General features: G+C 41.7%; 1 protein-coding gene across 1 annotated transcript in view; it reads right to left on the bottom strand.

The window, feature by feature from the left end:
- The window catches only part of CORO1C (coronin 1C), a 73,647-nt gene that overhangs the window by 37,972 nt on the left and 12,776 nt on the right, over nt 1–22,899 (bottom strand). The window contains exon 2 of the mRNA XM_032309607.1: nt 9,151–9,350. Coding sequence (XP_032165498.1) covers nt 9,151–9,345 — 195 coding nt within the window. The 5' untranslated portion in view covers nt 9,346–9,350. The remainder of the gene's footprint in view (nt 1–9,150; nt 9,351–22,899) is intronic.

Raw genomic sequence — 22,899 nt, 5'->3', positions numbered from 1 at the left:
CCTCTAAGAAAGCCAACACGTGCTCCACCACTCACCCTCCCAGCTCAGCTTCCCCTGGACTCCACTCAGGTCCCACCCCACCAAGTACAGATATTCAACTTGGCAGCAGAAAATTTGCTACATATGGTTATAAAGGAGCCTTCCGGACAAATCAGGACTGTAGATATTTGTCCATTAAACCCTGGGTCTATTTCAGAGTAATGTGTGTTGGAAACCTTTTCTTTACTGCTTTGCCAGACCTGGGTTATAATGTTTATACAGTGAGGGCTTTTGCTAGCAGCACTTGCCTGTGTGCTCAGCACAGACTCGAGCTCCAGAAAACCAGCAAAGAGTTAAACGTTCTTTGCACTTGACTCAGTGGCTTCCCTTCACCAAACGCTCCCAGATCCCACCATTCTCTGAGCCACCAAGCAGCCAATCAAAGCAAAGGAAGGAAATTATCCTGGCCAGCTGACAGCCCCAGAGCTCTGATGGCCATATATGGTAAAAACCACTGTCAGAGCCCTGTCAGGCCTACAAGCCGGCTGCTGTGGACGTATCAGTGAACTGCAGCAGCAGCAGAAGCCAGCCAAGGAAACGTACAAAGGACAGGCTGCCTGCTCATCTCCAGGGGAGGAGGACTGGGAGGGGAGGGTGGAAGCCGTCATTGGCCAGGGCACACTCTGAGTCACAACCACTCACTGTAATCAAAAATAGCCCCAGGGTACATTGTGAGGTTCCTTCTGCCAGGACTTTGTGCTCCATTGTTAACTGGGGGTGAGGAGGGTATCCCCCCTAAAAGCCCCCCACAGCAAGACTGTGGAAAACAGTCACTGGGAGAAAATGAAAGGGCCCTTCTGTGGCACTTCATGTGGTAATGAGGCCGTGCAGGGCTCGTGTGGCTGGCAGCTCGTGACATAATTTGGAAGTCATTGTTCTGCACCTGGTGCCGTCCCCCTGCATCCTCCACCCCCGCAACCCCCGCCTCGCAGCCTTTCACCACCCATACAATTGACAGTGTAAGGTGCTCCGCGCATCAGACAGCGTCTATTTCAGGAGGCAGTGAATGGGCATCCCGTGACACATCAGGACGCTGGCACTGAATAAAATTCCCTGCCCGTCACACCAAAGCGACCATGTGCCAAACACCCACATCTGTACAAAGGGCTACTGGCATCGCTACCCTTGTCCAAACTGGAGCACTGCTTTTTGTGGGAATGAAAACCGCGTGTCAGCAGTGTGCAGTAAGGGGGAGATGCAGCCAATGCAAATCCAGCAGGTGCCGGCAGTGACGGGGGCGGGGGGGGGGGGTTCACTGAGAAAAGCGCCATCGGGAGACTGCCATTCCTTTTGAACTAGTGCATGAAAGAAGGCACTTATCAGCACGGTGCCTGGCGCTTAAAGGAAGCGCTCCATAATGTGAAGTGCAGCGATTTCCTCACTGTGGCTGTCTCCTTGAGGCAGGGAACAGGTCCAGTACTTTCCAGACCTTAAGATAATTCTCAGAGCTGACAGAACCAAAGCCCTGACAAGCTAGTGTTTTTGTTATTAAGCATTCTAATGGCAGAAAAAGAAGGAATGCAAAATATTAAGTATCAATTAGACCACAGTTTCTATACATCCCCCACCCAAAAAAAACCTTTCACACTCAGTAGGGAAAATGTTATTCAAAAATACACATGTACAAATCAAATACAGACCAAGAGGCCCAGAATCTAATCCACAAAGACCCTGGAGCTCTGAGCCCGCACTCAGTCTGAGCTTTAATCCTGACACCTGCAGAACACAGGTGCGACAGCAACCCTACTCATGCAACAACTAAGACCATTTAGGAAGGGGACACTCCAAGCACATTCTGAGGTCATTTTGGAGTCATATTCATATGAAGATGACATGAAGTCGATGTTGCCTTTTCCTAAAGAAGACATAAGAAAGATGCTATGTGGATCCAGTTATGACAATATCCTAAAATGGAGAGTGCTGCTTATTTTCTGGTTCTTCTCCATTTAATGATGGAGGAAAACACTAATTTTGCACTATTTACACTGGAAGTGATGGGACAAAAAGGACAAAAGAAATGGTTTTTCTACCAAAAAGCGATCCTTCACCTCCTCTTAATCCCTCCAGTCGAACATTCCATTTCACCAGTTTCACTGAACGCCCATCTCTACACCCAGAAATCTTGGAATCTGAAGAAGGTATGTGGCTCCCACTTCATTCTCTGTCCTGCTGGGAACTGAGCACCTCTTCAAATTCATCAGTTTAGCAAATCAGCCGAGCTCTTCTGTTTCATCCCCAGTTCCTACGTGCAGAAGCCTGAATTCCAGCAGAACTTTTTCTGTGACGTCTTCCTTGACTTAAGAGCCTCAGTTGGAACTCATCCCTCATCACTGTGTCAGAGAACTTCATGTACACACAAAGCTCCCCATCAAAGAGATCAAAGTCAACTGTTACCAAAGCTTTTTAAGACCAAGAGCCCAACACAGGTCTCGGCACAAAGGAGGTCCTCAAATATCTAAGGAATGAGTATGTGAACGAACGAATGTGATTTTTTTGAAGTACTGTTTTAGAATTCATTAAGGCTTAAAGAACAATTAGCTCTTTACACATGCTCTGATAATATTACTGACAATTTTTTAAAAATAACCTTTACATGTAATAAATTCATTGCAAAACATTTTGAAGAAAGAACAGGTAATGATTAAAGTAGAAAATAAAAACCACTGTCAGTCTCACCATCAGCATTAACATTCCAGACTTTTTCCCAAAAACAAATAACATAATTTGAAGTTATACACAGGACAGTGACTATGACCTTATTAACACAATCTTTTTAGGTTATAGGATAGTATCATGGAACACAGGATAACCAAATCTTGCCATAAGACAAGACTGCTACTGTACAGAACCTCTTGCTACTGTATAGAACCTCTCAATTATTCATTTAAGATTTATTTAAGAATGTGTCTGTATATATTTATTTTCTGTATAGAAAGTTTAAGATACATGCAAAGAGTGCCTAAAACTGGGGTGCCTGGGTGGCTCAGCAGGTTAAGGCCTCTGCCTTCGGCCCAGGTCATGATGCCAGGACCCTGGGATCGAGCCTCGCATTGGGCTCTCTGCTCAGTGCAGAGCCTGCTTCTCTCTCTCTCTCTCTCTGCCTGCCTCTCTGCTTACTTGTGTTCTCTGTCAAATAAATAAATAAAATCTTAAAAAAAAAAAAAAAAAAGAGTGCCTAAAACTCCCAGAAGGCTTTTAAGGTGACTGTAAGTAACTCATTTATTCGTGCATTGTGTGACCTAACATCATGAGTCCAGCGCTATATTCTGAGAATACATGAATTAGTTATCAAATCGCTGCTTAATAATTTACCCTAAAGCTTAGCTGCTTAAGACAGTAAACATTTATTGTCTCATAGTTTGGGGGTCAGGAGTTCAGAAGTACCTTATCTGGGTGGTTCTAGCTCAGGGTTCTCATGAGTCATGTGTCAGCCGGGGCCATAGGATCCAACTTTCAAGACAGCTCACTCATAGGGTTGGTCAAGCAACGCAGACGATCAGTGGAAGGTCCCATGGACCTCTCCACAGAACTGCTCAGGTCTCCTCAAAGCAGGCTGCATCCCAGAGAGACAAAGTGGAAGCCAGCATGCTTCCAGTTCCTAGTCTCAGAAGTCACACGCCATTAATTCCACCATATCCCAGTGGTTACAGAGTTCAGCCCTGTTTAATGCAGGAGGAAACCACACTACAGCATGAACAGAAGGAGGTGAGAATCTCTGGAGGCCATCCTGGAGGTCTAGCACACAAACAGTCATCTGGTTTGCATCTTCCATCCAAGTGAATGTCAAAAGATCAAGAGAATGTAACTGTAATCATTCTCCCCTTATCTGTTAAGTGGCTACAAAAATATTACAGTACAATGGAATGATGCAGGACGTGGTACCAGCAGCATGGATAAGCAGCCAAGGGAAGCCAAAGGATGATTTTCACTGACTCAGTGAATCAGAAATAACATCTTGAGTTGGATACTGAACAGTCAGAAGAGGTACTTAGAATTCTGACTGAAATGAATCAAGATTTCTTCAATAAATATGACAGAGTAACACTCTAAAGCAGCCCTTGGCAGCCCAGGTTCTATGAGAAAATTAAGTCCTAATGCTCTAAGGCAGCAAATATATATGTACTGAATTAATTTCTCTCCCATGCATCTAGAAGGCATAGCATGCCCCATCCTTGAAGAGAATTAAGAAAATATTTACTGAAATGATTTTCCGTGGGACTGAATTCTTTCACAAAACCCTAGCTGAGAAAGACTACCAGATGAATTGGAAAGATAGCTCACAGACATAAATAAAGCCACGTCACAAATATTCCTACACTCGGTTCCAAAAACAAATGGGAGAAAAGTAACTATGTGCAAGAAGGTACTGCACAGCCATACCAGAGAAGCTAGAAGGAGAGGGGATAGTTAACCAAAAGGGCGACAGAGGACTGGCCACAACCAGCCCTCCCGAGCCCAGCGCAGAGCTACCTCAAAGGCAGTTACTGAGAGGATAAAGTCAGCCATAGTTCCAATAGCCCAAAGTAAGAATTGTCAAGGGAGGAAGGGAGAAAGCAAGTAGGGAAGATGGGAGCCCTCCGATTTGTACCCTCCACCTAAGGACTGTTAAGAGATCAAGAGCACAGAATTCTAATTAATTCCCCCCACCCTTGTTTTAAGTTAGGATTTACACGTTCGCTGTGATTTGAAGCTTTAGTGTGTATGTGCACACGCGCACACACATGCACCTTCCCACAAACACTGGTGTGTATGAGCCACCAGGGTTCACGACAGGGATGGGAACGCCTTATCCCACATCACCAGTGCAGCTACTCCACACAGGAGAGGCTTGTTCATGCCCATACGGTACAGCGCACAGGGAGCTGAAACCTGTATGCTCTTGATACAAGGCAGCTTGCGTATCGTGGGGGGGAAAACCCTCACAGCCAAAACCACAAAGCAAACTTCTGTTCTGCAAGACTGCTATTATTCATCCTCTGAAAGACCAAATAATAAGAAAATGTATAAAGCCACACCTTGAAAGTCATGACAGCATGGCATGCCATAGCTTGATGAGAGCATTGCGAAAGAGATCCTGCACCACGTGTGCTAATCTACACCACCCCACCTCAGGGGTGAGTACCTTCTGTAGTCCTCTAGCAGGGACCTCCTACAATCCCACTTTCCCTAATAAAACCTTAACAAAAACCTCATAAACCATACACTTAAAATAAACACACATCCATTCCTAAGCTTGTCTCTTGCTATGTATGTGTTTTAATGTATTTATCCCTACTACTCTTCGCACTTAAGTCCGCAGAGATCACAATTTTCCCAGAAACTAACCACAAACCTCAGGAATTAGCAATAAGAAGCCCTATTTGCTGCCGACACTAACCAGCTTTGAGGAGAAATTCATGGAAGGCCATGTTTTTAAATAGGAACCTTTGTGGAAGAGTCACAATACGTCTTAAGATCAGTACATGCATATTCGGTATTAATATGAACAGAGAGCCCAAAAAGCACCACCAAAACTCACCTGCCTGCTTATAACCACAAAAAAAAGGGGCTGGGGGCATTAACAGAAGTCTCTGAGGTGGTTATTAAAAACCATGCCCATCTCCTACAATTCATGTTTAGAGGAATCCCAGACCACTGACAACACACACTGGAGCCCAGTACATACCCAAGAGCATCATTTCATGCGATCTTAATTTCAAGTATCGCTTCACACTATATGTAAGAATTTGGTTGTTTTTAGATTTAAACAAAAGCAGCACCTCATTATAAAACTATTTCAAAGTTGTCCCAAGACTGAAGTTGTAGCAAGGAAAGAGTGACAAATCCACGTCCTATGACAAGTCTGTGACTGAGCCAAGCCAGTGTTCTTCCTCTATGCCACACTGACCCTCAGGGCTAAAATACAGACACTGTAATACACAAAATCCCACATAGTACCTGTGAACCCATCAATTATAAAAGTCATTAATACCAAGTACTGGCCTTATTTCCGATGGCTGGGCTTAGTTTATGCCCATGTCACCTCCACCAAAACAAATTAGTATTTAAGGAGCAAAGCCACACAGACGTATTAAAGTCTGGGAAAACGACTCTTGAGGCTCCTCCAAAAACTAACACTTCTTCCAAACATGGCAATTTTTAAAGCAACTTACTCTACCTTAATTCCTATACAACTGGTAAAAGAACAAAATACTAATGCAAGTGAAAATCAAATCATAAAAACCAGTTTACTTAGGAACTGCATATAGGTCTCCCTTAAATTACATAAATGAAACTCAAAGCTTCCCGTGGTTTGTAAAAGCAAAGATACCGCCACACAGCCTTATGTGGATGTGGAACTTCAAGACTGTGAACTCAGGGGCGCCTGGGTGGCTCAGTGGGTTAAGCTGTTGCCTTCAGCTCAGGTCATGATCTCAGGGTCCTGCGATCGAGTCCCGCATCCGGCTCTCTGCTCAGCAGGGAGCCTGCTTCCCTTCCTCTCTCTCTGCCTGCCTCTCTGCCTACTTGTGATCTCTGTCTGTAAAATAAATAAATAAAATCTTTAAAAAAAAAAAAAAAAAAAAAAAAAAAAAAGACTGTGAACTCAGAGGAAGATTAACCGTTTAAAAGTTTGGGCTTAATTGGCTTGTCCCATTTCTTGGAAGCTAAATAAGCAAATAAATTAGTCATTCTTAAATAGATCTCTCACTCTATAAAAAGGGAGAATAAAAACTCAAACTCCAAAATACATCATGGTGCTCCGCTGCCTGATCTCAGCTGACCAGCTAAGGTAGCCTCTCAGATGGGCACCACAGACCCACCACATGCAGCTGACGTTGAATTCAAACTCCCGCTCTACATCAGGTAAGCAGTGGTTATACTGTAATACATTATTTGCCATTAAACATTAATTTTCTCCACAAAATAAAGCTGAGTAGAAAATTAAAATTTCAACTGAATGAAAAGAGTCTCCTTTAAAATGTAATCAACAGGGCACCTGGTGGCTCAGTGGGTTAAGCCTCTGCCTTTGGCTCAGGTCATGATCTCCGGGTCATGGGATCGAGTCCCACATTGGGCTCTCCGCTTGGCAGGGAGCCTGCTTCCTCCTCTCTCTCCGCCTGCCTCTCTACCTTCTTGTGATCTGTCTGTCAAGTAAATAAATAAAATCTTAAAAATAAAAAAATAAAAAGTAAAATAAAATGTAAACAACTCTGTCAGTAAGAAGGTACGTATGGAAACACTAATCAAATCTGTTCCCTAAAGGCATCCATCTACTATTTCTGTAGTGAGACGGTCCTATTGTATAATATCACATCATTCTGGCCACTAAAGTAAAAATCAGATGTTAAAATAAGTCAGTCATGAGGATCTGAGAGAAAGTAGAGTATAGAGGAATTAGAAGTTTTCCTAGTGAGAATTTTCCCTAGGAAAAAACATCAAAATAGAATGGGAAACAATACTTTGACAGAAATTCACTTTACTGTAACCACTTTCCAAATCACCCAGGCCATTATGATGACTACCCCTAATATACATGGCTCAGACTCATGGAGACCCAAGGTTCTCAGCAGAGTAGAAACAGCTGTAATGTGACCCAACACCTGCATCCTCACCAGTCCTGAGCCCTTATCATTAGAACTCAGGAGTCACCAAGCTTATTTTCCTCCTAGAACCCAACCAGAAAATAACTCTTTGCAGGCTCGCTTGCTCTCTCCATGCCCACCCTCCCAACCCCCCACTTATCTGCAGTCCTGGGATTTCCTGTTAAAGCAAGTACGGAGAGCCCTCTACAATATTCAAGAACAATCAGAAATTCACAAATCTCCTATCTTTCCCCCCATATTGGAGAGGGCTCCCTGAAGGGATTAAAGTCAGGAGACTGGGAAGCCCAGTAAGGCTAAAGGTCACACATAACAACTTTCAGTAAAGATCCTTTATTTCTACCACTTACTTGCACTGCTTAGATTCTATGCTGAAACTCAGTCTTGTCCAGACTTAAAACCTCCATTGCTTGTAACATTTTCTTAAGGTCTCATCCCATTTATCATTCAAAACACCAAAAAGTCTCCATCCTCATGACCTCACAGGAGGAGGAGGAGAAGGAAAAGAAAGGAGGAAAAGAAACGATGAGAAGAAGAGGAAAACTAACTTAAAATTTTCTGCTCAGGGGCACGTGGGTGGCTCAGTGAGTTGAGCATCAGACTCTTGATTTTGACTCGGGTTATGATCTCAGGGTTGTGAGATCAATTCCTGCAACAGGCTCTGAACTGGGTGTGGAGTCTGCTTGAGATTTTCTCTCTCTCCCCCTTCCTCTGCTCTTCCCCCTACTTGCACACGTGCTCTCTTTTTTTAAAAATTTCTGCTTCTTGGGGCGCCTGGGTGGCTCAGTGGGTTAAAGCCTCTGCCTTCGGCTCAGGTCATGATCCCAGGGTCCTGGGATCGAGCCCCGCATTGGGCTCTCTGCTCAGCAGGGAGCCTGCTTCCTCCTCTCTCTCTGCCTGCCTCTCTGCCTACTTGTGATCTCTGTCTGTCAAATAAATAAAATCTTAAAAAAAAAAAAAAAATTTCTGCTTCTTTTAGGAGCAAATGGGTGGCTCAGCCGGTTGAGCAGCTGCCTTTGGCTCGGGTCATGGTCCCAGGATCCTGGGATCGAGCCCTACATCAGGCTCCCTGCTCAGCAGAGAGGGGGCCTGCTTCCCCCTCTCCCCCTGCCTGTCGCTCTGCCTACTTGTGATCTCTCTCTGTGTCAAATAAATAAATAAAATCTTAAAAAAAAAAAAAAAATTTCTCCTTCTTTTAAAAATTGCACTTTTTGAAAAAACTTCTGTAAAAAATGGATGATTACTAATCAAATCATAAAATGCCTGTGCCTGCCCATGCTCACAGCATCGTTAAAATAATCTCTTCATCCAGAGAAGGCACACCCAAAACAGAGTTCATCATTTTGTTTGATGATTCTGTTAAGAAAAAAACTGATGTGGTTAGTGAAGTGTGTGGAATAAGCCTCAGTTATATCAGAGTCTAATGGTCTCCACAGTCACACAATTCTTAGTCAACTATCAATCCTCCACGTCACTCTATTATGAAATAAATCAAGATTACCCGAGGGTGCCTCAGAATCAGATTACTTACCTTGTGCAAAGGGAGCACAAGGAACGCTCCTCCCCCACTCGCTTCTATGATAATGGCAACAAATCTGGGATTGACAGCGCAAAAGGAACTATCCCAGGTCACTCGAGAAACCCGGATGTCATCATAACACTGGTCGTTTTTTACCGCTTGTCCAAATACATGCCGAAACTTGCTCTGTCGTACCACTCGCCTCATTGTGTCTGTGGAAGAGCAAAAAGTACATTAAAATCCAAACAGGGAGAAAAAAAATCAGAATATGGCATTTTGTCTGCTCTCTTAAAAAGTAGCCAAATAGCAAACCCAAATTTCCTTGAGTAGCACATACTCAGAAAAAACAAAATGCGTCAGGGAAAGAATTACAAAGAAATGAAAAATTCCTAACTCAAGATCCAGAAACAGCTCATCAGTTTTAATTTCAGGAGAAAGATCAAGGCAAAGAATGAGGGAAAATTAGCCTTTCAGAGTTGGGTGGGAATTGGAAGATAATTCACTCCAACCTTTTCCTTTCATTGCTAAGGAAACTCCAAAACCAAGTCATCTGGTGAATCTGAAGTTAATGCAAATCCCCCAAAAGTTATGATACTGTGGCTTTTTCCTCAGTCTGCCCAGGTGATTTTTCAGTTTTAAGCATTTTTCCCAGACATCGGCTCTCTCACTGAGGACTGTGCCCTAAGACCAGTTATGTGTAGTGGCAAATTCAAGAAACATAAGCAACCATCCTTGTCTTCAAAAGCCTTCCAACACAGGAAGAGTATCAGAGCACCTTAGAACAGGACTTCTGGTCCTAAGTGCTAACAGGAATTTTACCAAGGCGCCAGAGAGGTCAAAAGCCAGAGCCTAGGAAAGAACAGCAAAGGTTTAAACAGAAAGCAATGTGATAAAAGTGCTATTCAGAATGATAAAAGGTCTAACAGTAGCACAGGACATATTAGATGGGAAGAAGCTATAAGCAAGGTGCTGGCTGAACTATGGCAGTAAACGAGCCTGAGAAAGTTCCAGAATGATGATAGCAGTAGTAGTCAGACAAAGGAAAGGAAAAACTCAGGGAGAGGAAATGGACAGGTTTTCATGTCAGAGCTGATCATTCACCACAGCCACTTCCCAAGTAACCAGGGGACTTGGGAAAGGGGAAGTGACACCAAGCTGGTGTTCCTGGGCTTCCTCATAGATCACTTCAGACTCCACATTCCACTAGGTATCCCAGAGACATGTGCACTAAAAGCTTCGTGCGTTGGGATCACAAGGCCTCACCTGATCCAGGTTCCCTAGGCTGCAGCCAATATAATTTTCCTGTCTGCTAATATGCAGGGCATTCTGTTCATATTGGCTAGGATAGAAGGAGAAAACATGAGAGGAAATGGAACACTGTCAAACCTGACAACTCAGCTGAAAACCAGCACCCCCGATCACCATGCAGAGGAAGGTTAACACCTGTCTACTCATGCCAAATGGGACACATGGTGGGCTGCTGCTAATTCCTTCCCTCTGATTCTCTTCCTCATGGCTCTGGGCCCACTGCTAAATGCAGAGAGAGATCATTTATACTTGCCAGAGCCTCCTTCTACCCTTCCAAGGCATGTGCAAAAGTGGCCTCTTTCCAAGTCTAGGGCATGTGGCTGGGCTGAGGCAACAAACGCTTGGCAGGCAGCTGAGCACCCGTGTTCCTCAGCCCAGCTGTTGCCAGAACTTTCCAGCTGACTACCAGGACCATACATTTAGAGCATTTGGTAGAGGAGATGGCAAAGGATTTGCTTCCACTTGGCCAGAGTCTGTCATTTGTGGAACAGCATGAGTATTTCTCAAGTATGAATAGGTAAGACAGCTTCCACGAGCTGGTGAAAACCAAAAGAAAATCACATCCATACAGAAGTCAATGTACAGCCAGATGGTCTCTGGATCCATTTCCCTATATAGCCAGCCATCTGCACAAGTTAGCAAAAGCTAAACTCCCCACCGGTACCTTCCAGCAAATGTTTCAAGAGTAAGTTAACAGAGAAGAAAGGAAGGATTGCACCGTATTTCAAAGAGTTATTATTGTTCATGTATGAAGTTTTTACAGATTCAAAACATAAAAATCCCAGTAGAAAGTTATACAAAGGACATGAAGAGGTAATTTACAGAAGAAATATACTTATCTCCACCCCTTCCTGAAATCCTAATAAAATGCCAGTAAAGGAAGGAAAGTAGGTAACACCAAGGATAGGACAAAGAACACTGGAAAGAAGCCTACAAAAGAGCAAATGTGGGGGTGCCTGGCTGAAGAGTAAATGTGACAAGAAAATCTGGGAAGAGAGAAAGCGATCACGCACATGTAATGACTGAAGTGTGAATGTTCTCCATTCAGCTGAGGGCCTCAGAAGGAGAGGCTCACAAAAGGATGCCTGCCCAAGCCCACAGTGAAATCCCAGAGCACTCAGGAATAGCTGTGTTATCTCTGAAGACAGGGATGTGGAAAACAGGCTGCAGAGAAAATTGAGTGAAAGCCTAAATTAAGAGCAGCTAGACACTCAGATACTCTCCTCCAGTGCTGCACAGTAAGGGGACTGCCCCACGCCAGCCTCAGCAGAAGCCAGGCTGCAGGCCCTGGGTAAAACATCAGCAAGCACAGGTGAGCACAGGTATGAGCAAGCACCACCTACAACCTGGGTCTGTACAGCAGGTTCCCGGCCTTTGTTCTTGGGCTCCCAGAACACCAGCTGACAAGTCTGGGTACTACCCATCCCACTGTACAGATGAGACCTCATCTCCCTCTTTGAGTTCCACCACTCAATCAGCCCCTCCAGCCGCACAAGGTATCAGGTCACCTTTTTGTGTCCATTCATATTGAAAATATGAATGGACACCTGAGGAGGGCCTTTAACTTAAAAAAGAGAGGCAACGTTCCCTCTTTACTCAAATAGGCTAGACACCATCTAATCTCACCAACAATATGAATATAAATATATAAAGTGCTTCGAATGTCCTCAGTGAAAGACATTATGCAAATCTGCTGGCTGACATTTGTACTAAAATACCTTTAGAAATCATTTCTGTATTACGCATGGTGACAACTTACTTTCATCCTAACCACAGGAGTCAGAATGATACACAGGTTCTTTTGCTCCAACCATGGAGAAGAGTGTTAGCTACACAGCAGAGTCAGTGAGAAAAGGCAGTACTTCCAGAGCTCTATGCTGACGGAAGCCACATCTGTCCAAGTGGAACTTGAGGGACAGTATGAGCCCATTTACAATCAAGGTCGAACCTGACCTGGGGTCAGCTGTCCACACGTGGCACAGCTGCTTTTGCTGAGTACTACAGAGAAAAGCAATTAGAGGGCAGGCTCCAGAGTCAGACGGCCCTTTGAGTGAGAGGCACAGGTCCATCATTTACTTCCTGGCCAAGGTTCAACAGGGCAAGTCAGTGTCAGATTCTCAATCTGAAAATGGGTGCCACACATATGAAGTTGAAGTTATTAATAAATGAGCACTTGGTATGAGGATTGTAGCAGGAGATTAATATGTCAGAGCACCTTGTATGGTTAGAGACACATAACTACGCAGTAAATGTCAGCTATTGTTACTATCCTAGAACTTGACATAAAGTCATTCGGATTAAGATCCTAGTTTTGCCACTTATTAGCAAATTATTTAATCTTTCTGAGCTTCAGTTTCCTCTTCTATAAAATGAAGGGACTGATACCTATAATAATTAAAAGCATCATCTGGGGCGCCTGGGTGGCTCAGTGGGTTAAGCCGCTGCCTTCAGCTCGGGTCATGATCTCAGGGTCCTGGGTTCAAGTCCCACATCAGGCTCTCTGCTCAGCAGGGAGCCTGCTTCCCTCTCTCTCTGCCTGCCTTTCTCTCTACTTGTGATCTCTCTCTCTGTCAAATAAATAAATAAAATCTTTTAAAAAATAAAAGCACCACCTGACAAAGCCTAGGTCCAGATGGTTTCATCACTGAAGCCTATCAAATATTTACAGAATTAACACCAATTCTTCACATATTCCTCCAAAGAACAGAACACCTCCAAACTAATTTTGTGAGGGCAGTATTACTCTAATACCAAAATCAATGAAAGATATCACAAGAAAACTACATCAATGTCCCATGAATACAGGGCACCTGGGTGGCTCAGTGTTGGTTAAGCCTCTGCCTTCAGCTCAGATCATGATCCCAGGATCCTGGGACTGAGGCCCGCATCAGGCTCTCTGCTCAGCAAGGAGCTTGCTTCCCCCTCTCTGTCTGCCTGTCTCTATGCCTACTTGTGATCGCTCTCTGTCAAATAAATGAATAAAATCCTTAAAAAAAAAAAAAAGTCTCATGAATACAGATGCAAAACCCTCAGCAAAATACTGCAGAATACAGCAAAATACAGCAGACCAAATCTAGCAACCTATAAAAAGGATTATATACCATGACCAAGTGGCACTTGCCCTAGAAATGCAAGGTAGGGTCAACATCTGAAAATCAAATAATGTAACATACCAATCAAATAAAAACAAACATTGTACAATCATCTCACACAGAAAAAGCATTGGACAAAATCCAACACTTTCCTGATAAAAACACTTAACAAAGTAGGAATATAAGGAAATTTCCTCAAACTTATTAAAACAAAAAAACAAAACAAAACCCAGAGGTAACACAATATTCAATGATGAAAGATGCCTTCTCTCCAAGATGGAAAACCAGACAAGGATGTCTACTTTTGCCATTTCTATGCAGTGATGTGCTAAAGGTTCTAGCCAGGGTAATAAGAAAAGAAAAAGAAATAAAGGCATTCAGATTGAAAAGGAAGAAATGAAACTATCTCTGAACAAAGATGACATGATCTTACATACAGAAAATCCTAAATCTACTAAAAAACTATTTGAGTAAGTTCAGCAAGGTTGCAGGATAAGAGATCAATACATAAGAATCAATTGTATTTTTATACACTCTTAGCAATCTGAAAATGAAATTAAGGAAACAAGTCCATGCACAACAGTATCAGAAAGAATAAAATACTTATGAAGTACGTGAAAAACTACAAGACACTGCTGAAATAAATTAGGAAGACCACAATTAAATGGAAAGACATCCAATCCAGTGTTGATGGGTCAGAAGGCTTAACATTAACATAACAATACTCCCGGGAAGCCTGGCTGCCTCAGTTGATAGAGCGAAGGATTATGAGTTCAAGCCCCCACAGTAGGCATGGAGCCTACTAAAAGGAAAAAAAAAAAAGTAACACTCCCCCAACTGATCAATAGATTTAATGCAATCCCTATCAGAATCTCAGCTGACAGGGTGCCTGGGTGGCTCAGTGGGTTAAGCCACTGCCTTCGGCTCGGGTCATGATCTCAGGGTCCTGGGGTCGAGTCCCGCATCGGGCTCTCTGCTCAGCGGGGAGCCTGCTTCTTCCTCTCTCTCTCTCTCTGCCTGCCTCTATGCCTACTTGTGATCTCTCTCTGTCAAATAAATAAAATCTTAAAAAAAAATTTTTTTAATCAAATTTTCAATTAAATTAAACAGAAAAAAAATCCTAAACTAATAAAACAGACACCAAGTCCAAAGAAATACTAGGTATAATTTTAAATTTCTTGTCAGAGTTCAACCTTGGAGAAGTTGCCTGCTCATTAGGTCTTTCAAGTATAAACTCTTTTTTTGCAATTGTAGGATCATCAACAGCAGTAGAGGGAGAAGATGTAGCATAAGTCATTCATTAAGCAACCCAAAGAAATGTTTAAAAATTTCAAAATAAATTGACTTTAGACGTGAGAAAATGTGACATGGTTTCTAGTTTCCACAAAATGTAGGAATTACAAACCTCACCTAAGCCCTTACAATATGAAAATTATCATTCTACCTACATTTCTAACAAGACCGGGATTATCCTAAATGGTTTTCATTTTAATAAAAACTGATGACTTTGAAAGACAATATGAGAACATGTTGAGAGCAGAGGCTCAACTATGAAATGCTCTCTGTAGAATTTAGTTGAAACACCTACTTTATTTTATTTTACTTTTAAAGATTTATTTATTTGAGAGAGAGAGAGAAGATCACAAGCAGGGGGAGCAGTAGGTGGAGAAGCAGACTCTCTGTTGAGCAGAGAGCCCCACACAGGACTCAATCCCAGCACCCTGGGATCATGACCTGGATTGAAGGCAGATGCTTATCCAACTAAACCACCCAAGGGCCCCTGGAACCCCACATCTCTACTGCCCAAGTCCCCAAGTAATACTGAAGGCCAAGAAAGAGGATTATTAGGTCTTGACTGGCCAGTGACTATCATAATGAATTTATTTTTAAAAATTTTTTAAATCTTTCCTGTGGTTGCCATGCTGCACTTTATATCCCCAAGACTTATCTTATAACTGGAAGTCTGTACCTTTTGATCACCTTCACCCATTTCATCCACCTCCTCCCTCCCCGAAGTTCTGGCAATCACTGTTCAGTTTCTATGAGTTCTGTTCTGGTTCTGTTTCTTTGTTTTTGTTTTCAAAACCCACATTAAGTGGTGGTATCTGAGGGCTCAGTCAGTCAGGGATCCGATTCTTGATCTCAACACAGGTCAAGATCTCAGGGTTATGAGAGAGAGCCCCATGTCAGGCTCTGTGCTCAGCAGGGAGTCGGGTTGAGACTCACTCTCTCCCTCTGCTCCCCTACCCCATGTGCACAATCTCTCTAAAATAAATCTTTAAAAAAAAACATGTAAGTGGTATCATACAGTATTTGTCTTTCTCTGTGACTCATTTCACTTAGCATAATACCCTCAAGATCCATCCATGTTGTCACTGACAGCAGAATTTCTTTTTATGACTGAATAATATTCTATTATATATATATACATATATATACCCATACATATGTATATTTTATAGACATATATTCAGCAGATGAATTGATAAAGGAGATGTGATATATGTACACACACACACCTACATCTTTATCAATTTATCTGTTCAAGGACACAGGTTGTTTCCAATTCTTGCTATTACAAGTAAGGCTAAAATAAACATGAAGGTACATATACCTTTTCAAGAAAGTGATTTCATTTCTTTTGGATAAACACCTAGAAGTGGAATCACTGGATAAGGTAATTTTAATTTTTTGAGGGCCCTCCATAGTGGCTGCACAAATTTACATTCCATTTTCTTTCCATAATGGCTGCACAAAATTTATATTTCCACAAAGATTTCTAATGAGTTGATAATATACTGTTTTTGCTTCAAAAAAAAATATCTAAAAGCTAACTACAGATATTCACAATATTTAACAGCTCATCTAAGGAAACAAAAAAAATTTTTCTTTACATGTTGGGTGATCATCTTAACCAAGAACAAGCTGTTAAAAATGAAGTCTATCTCTGTGGCTTAGGGACTTATTTTATCTTTTAAAGATTTTATTTTTAAAAGGAATCTCCATACCCAACATGGGGCTTGAACTCACAACTCTTAAGATCAAGAGTTGCATGCTGTATGTATTGAGCCAGCAGGTGTCCCAAACTTACTTTATAAGTGTCAGAGGAAAGTTTGCAAAAAGTCATACTCAGAATAAAACTTGCCATCTTACAGTCAGTGATTAATCCTTAACCTCTAGGGGAGTGTAAAGTCTCAATTAAGGTACTGCCAAGTTATACCTAGAAAATTTTTTCATAGGCCATATAAGAAATGTGTTGGGTGGGGCACCTGGGTGGCTCAGTGGGTTAAAGCCTCTGCCTTCAGCTCAGGTCGTGATCCCAGGGTCCTGGGGTCGTGCGCCACATCAGGATCTCTGCTCAGCGGCGAGCCTGCTTCCCTTCCTCTCTCTCTGCCTGCCTCTCTGCCTACTTGTGATTTCTGTCTGTCAAATAAATAATAAATAAATAAATAAAAATAAAATGTGTTGGGTGTTAGATGAAAAAATGTAGACAAGACAGGGTGTTTATACTGTAATGGTACCAAATGAAATACACTCAAAACACCTGAGTAATGTTACTATATTTTCTCTATTCTGTCTACTTCCATCCATCTCATAAAAAAATGACCACAATTTTGACATTTTCCTGTTTATTGAGAAGTTATCTGTTTAAAGATTCCAGCAGATGTATTTCTATGGTTCATATGAAAGGAAACACATCCTGCTAGGAACACATACAGGAAAACCCCTACTAGTAGCAAAATCCTGCCCAGCACATTTGCTGAGACTCTTCCAGAGCATCAATTACCCCAGTGCTCACAGAGTGTTCCTTTGCCAGCAGCAACCACAGAAGACTCCAGAATGTCCCAAAAGGGAAAGAACATGTTCCCTCTAAGTTGTTGCTTTAATGGCAGGCACTTTTCAATGTGGGAGAGATCGAATGCATTATTTAAAAGAAAATGACAAGTAAGATCGCAGATGAGGAAACAAATGTCCTAAAAACAGCTATTTAAATGGCAATACAAATAGTTAAAATTGCTTTTAGGGAGCTGGAAATGGAATATGTAAGCCTATGTAGAACAGACATTCACAAAAGAGCAGACACGCAAAGCAAATATGGGAGATGCTCCGATTAAATACAAAAATTCAACATTCACCAATTGTGGATATGAGATGACCGAGGTGTTTTGAATTTTCTTAAATAAAATCTACCAGTGACACCTGAATGCATCTAACAAATCATTTTAACTGCAGCCAATTCTTAACAGATTCATAAATGACACATTCCAAGAAAAAAATATGCCAAAATTTACCTACTTGAACAGAAGTTGTTTTAAAAAAGAAGGAAAAAGACCACATGCAACATTTCCTACAAAGCACAAAAGAAAGTCAGATACACAACAGAACTCATACACGGCAGCTATGGCTGAAAGAGATGTGGACTCCACTGACGACACTGAGGTGCTGGGGGAAAAAAAAACCACCATTCCCCCCCCCAGAAAAACAGCTGACCACTTAAGACAACGGACTGCAAGTACGCAACAGCCTTGATGTTGGTTCAAATTTATTATGACATCAAGAATGGTAAGAACAAAGGGGTAAATTCACCCTCATTCCTGCCTTCCAAGTAGTTTCCTCCCATTACCATTATTCATACAGGTAATAGGCAAAATACCAAGAAGGAGGCATCAATTACAAATGTACTTTGTTTCAATTCAGTGACCCATTATCATTTTAGTTTTTAAACCTTTCCAGGAAAGAACAATAAGAAAACACAAGATCCACCAAGAAGCATCCAGGCTCAGTCCTCACAGAAGCCTGGAGTGGAAAATGTTCCAAAGCTCATCAATTCCAGGCCCTTCATTTTCGGCACAGAAACATTATGTGACTTGCCCAAAGATAAAAGACTTCTAGAGAGACACAATGACCCTGAACCACAAAATACAGAGCAGTTCAACTTTCTGCCCCCTGAAGTTTCATACTTTTTCAATGATAAACTCCCCATCACACATACAATTTGGCTTTCCCACGTCAGCCAATATGCCACTCAGGGCTCTTCTGTGGCGGCACTGCCTCAACAGTTCACAGTTCCACTTGGCCTGTTTGTGCGATTTTTAAATATGAAATCGCATTTTGCTCACATTTTATAAAAATATAGAAACTGGCTGTAAACATTCAAAGACTGAGAGACAAACAGCTTTAAATAGGCCAAAAGAAGCAAATCTTTACTTCCAACTGAAAACCCTTAGGCTTAATGCCAGAGGACTATGCACTTTTTTGTCTAAGAAAAATGCACAAAAGGACACGCATAAAAAGCTAGAAATCTATATATCAAGGGCAATTTCTAAAAGGCAAGGTATAGTGAACAGGTTTATACTTCCTAAAGCTTTCTAAGAACTCCTACTTTTACCTTTTGCAATTCTGTAGTCATTTTATGAAGCTGTTAGAGAAAGAAGCGAAGGACCCCTGATGGTGACATAAACACTCACTGACTGATGATCTGGAGTAGAATGGGAAGCTATGAAAACGACTGCTAAAAATGAGGTCTGACAAGAAGTGAAATGAGCTACAGAACATAAATCAAATCACCACAAGGTACACTTCAAACATCTCACAATCTCATGTCAACTATACCTCAATAAAGCCAAAACTTTAAAAATGAAATCAGCATAAGAACAGCAAAATAGCAACATATAAAGATCCTAAATACAAAAAATAAAAATCTTCAAATTAACTCTTGCACTTGAATTAAAGAGAGACCCTTTATCAACTAAATGAGCCCTAATAGGACCTCTAACTCACTTAAAATATAATAAATAATGACATTACAGAAATTTTACAGGTGCTAAAACATGAGATTTTAAGGTATTAGGGGTCATCTCCAGCTCTTCAACGACAGAAGTATATTTTTGTTACTGCACTACCAAAATAGAGCAGATTTTTTTCCTACGGTCATGTGCAAGGATGACATGTTTACTATCCCTCATATTTTCCCAATTTGCTGCTTATCACCAGCATCTTCATAAACACAACCACCTCTCCCTATCCCTGGAGCTTTGAAAAAAGAATTGCCTAAGAAACCTCCATCACAGAGACAGAGAGGCATGCAGAGAACGCTGCCCAGAGAACACTGCAGATCGGAATCAGAGCCTATACCATCTCCCTCAAGCGTACCACAGGAGACTAGTCTCAGAAGCTGAACCTCTTCTCATCAAAGAGCCAAATTAGTCCCAAGAGTTCTCCTATCAACTGCAGAACTTTTACAGACATGACTGATCCAGCAATCTCACTTAAAAGTTAATGATGAATGTGTTTCGAAATACTCTTTCTGTACCGATGACCTACTTCTCTTATCAACAACTGGTGAAAAGCACACTGTATGACTGTTCAAACTTGCTAAGTCTGTTTCTCGCACTTAAGTCAGATGGAGTTACTCTTGGGATAAAATTTTAGTAATTCCTTATCACTATACTTGTACCAGGAAACAAAATTACTGGATTCCCAGATCTTTGGGAGTTTTTTAAAAAGACATTTTTATGAAGATCTTCGTAAGGGTAGGCACAGACAAAACGAGCAATGTCAAAAAAACAAAGTAACCACCTTTCACTGAAAAATCTGTCTTCCCTTTTTAATACCCTATACCCTGGGCAGTGACAAAACATATACTTTTGACAATGCTTTTAAGGGAACAGCCAGATAGAGTAGGAAGTCACTTAACCATTAAATCATTTTTGTCCTATGGTTGTTGGTTTCTTCATCTACAAAACAGACGACTAACTACCATATTATTCTAGGGCGCCTACTGTAATCTGAAGCCTACAAATCGATACGAAATACTTCTTTCATTGGGAGCCAGCCCACAATCCTCCAATAAAAGACACAAAATTCACTGAGAACTCAGTTACTAGCACTCACAGGGTTATACAAACAACACAAACACACAACTGTGAATGCTGAATAGGTCTTTATTCATCATCAATCATTTATTCAAATATTTATTGACCTTTGGTCATGTGCTTGGGATCATGCTAGACATGGCAGACACAATGCTGAGCAAGGAGGCCGGCTCTAGCTCTCACGCAGCTTACAATCTGCTCAAAGACATGCATTATAACCAAACATTCACACTAACATTAATGTGCTGCTATGACAAATGCTGGGATGGAGAAGCACACACAGAGGGAGTCAATAGCCAAGGCAAAGAACCACGTCTTAGTAGTAACTTCAAAGAGCCTTCTCTCAGGATGCCTGGGTGGCTCAGTCAGTTAAGCTTCTGCCTTTGGCTCAGGTCATGATCCCAGGGTCCTGGGATTGAGTCTCACATCAGGCTTCCTGCTCAGCGGGGAGTCTGCTTCTGCCTCTGCCTGCCTCTTCCCCCGCTTGTGTTCTCTCTCTCTGACCCCCCCCCCAAAAAAAGGCTTCTCCCTATGAGTAGGGTGTTTGAAAAAAGAAAAAAAATAGGGAAAAAATTCAAATTATGTATCATTCCTTTTCAGATTAATAACGAGTCATGGGGGCGCCTGGGTGGCTCAGTGGGTTAAAGCCGCTGCCTTCGGCTCAGGTCATGGTCTCAGGGTCCTGGGATCGAGTCCCACATCGGGCTCTCTGCTCATCAGGGAGCCTGCTTCTCTCTCTCTCTCTCTCTCTCTGCCTGCCTCTCCATCTACTTGTGATCTCTCTCTGTCAAATAAATAAATAAAATCTTTAAAAAATAAAAAATAAAAATAAAAATAACAAGTCATGGCTTAAAATTAAGGTACTCTGCCCAAAGACATATCCAGAGCTTGAAGGTAAACATCCTGAGCTTGTGATTTCAAAATGAAATTAATACTGTTTAAATATAAATCTAGGTCTCCAGAATTTTCAGATACCCTATAGAAATAGGAAAGTATAACTCTTAAAATCTTACCACCTTGGGCAAATCATTTTGTCTGATCCTTTTTGTAAAAATACAAATTATTGTGTTATCTCCACACCTCTTATCAAAAGGAGTAGAGGACAAAAACCCCCACAGAGTATCAGTCTCTACAACAAAGTATAAGAAATGGGGAAGAATGTAACTTCACTGAGGAAAATGCAGTTACTAGCAAATAAATACTTTCCCACCACCCACTACCTTCCAAGGACCTCAGTTCTTAAAAAAAAAATCATACATTTCATTTCACCAATAAAATGAAAATACCTCGAGGGAAGTGAGACAAACAAATAAAGCCCTCTCTAAGGAGAAAACAGTTGGGCTAAGTATTTGGGGAGTGAATATTCTATTACAAGAAGTTTCTAGTAGCCTTAGTTGGCAAAACTGTAACACAACCCCCAATTCTACTTTCCTTCCAAACTGAATGAAGATTTGAAAAGAAAATCAGCCAATTCTTTATGTTAAATTAATCGGACTGCATAACAGAACTAAAAAAGAATTGCTATATGCCTCAAAAGAAAAGTCAGAAGAATCCTCTTTAAAGCATTTTGAGTAGAAGACTAGCATAAAGATGAGGGGGCTTCCCATCCCTAATACTCTTTTAAAAGACTGCATTTATAACAGACAGGCAAAAAAAAAAACAAAAAACAAAAAAAAAACCTAATTTAAAATTAGTAGTAATCTCTAAAAATTGCCAGAAATACACGCATACACACACACACACATGCACGCAATTACAAAACGATTCTTTTTAAGGTAGGCTCAATGCCCAACATGCTGTTTGAACTCATGACCATGAGAACAAGAGTCGACTGCTCTGGACGCCTAGGTGGCTCAATCAGTTAAGCATCTGACTCTTTCTGTTCAGGTCGTGATCTCAGGGGGTTGTGAGACTGAGCCACCACAGCCGGCTCCATGCTGGGCGTGGAGCTGCTTAAGATTGTCTCTCTCCCTTCCCACCTCCCTGTGCGGGCAATGCCCTCTCTCGCTCTATTTAAAAAAAAAGAGAGAGAGAGAAAGAGAGTGTGTCATATGCTCTACTAACTGAGCCACCCAGGTGCCCCTATAATTTTTAGGATCACTTATTACAACTACAAAACAATTCTTTCTTTGTGATCACCTATCACTAATACAATATAAATGAAGGCCTATGGTTTTTCAAACTTTAATAATGCACAAATGAGGGCACCTGGGTGGTTCAGTCAGTGAAGAGTCTGCCTTCGACTCAGGTCATGATCCCAGGGTCCTAGGATGGAGTCCCACATCAGGTTCCCTGCTCAGCAGTAAGCCTGCTTCTCCCTCTCCCTCTGATGCTCCCCCTGCTTGTGCGCTCTCTCTCGCTCTGTCAAATAAATAAATAAAAATCTTTTTTAAAAAACACACAAATGAACCCCCAAATGATTCAACAGTTGGAATACTACATAGTTTGCCCTACCCAGTTTTTGTCAATTTCTCAAGTCAGATGAA

Source organism: Mustela erminea, chromosome 13 (assembly GCF_009829155.1).
Source record: "Mustela erminea isolate mMusErm1 chromosome 13, mMusErm1.Pri, whole genome shotgun sequence".
In the NCBI taxonomy this organism is placed as follows: Eukaryota; Metazoa; Chordata; class Mammalia; order Carnivora; family Mustelidae; genus Mustela; species Mustela erminea.
Note: the sequence above shows the minus strand (reverse complement) of the source record. Positions and strands in the feature narration are given on the sequence as shown.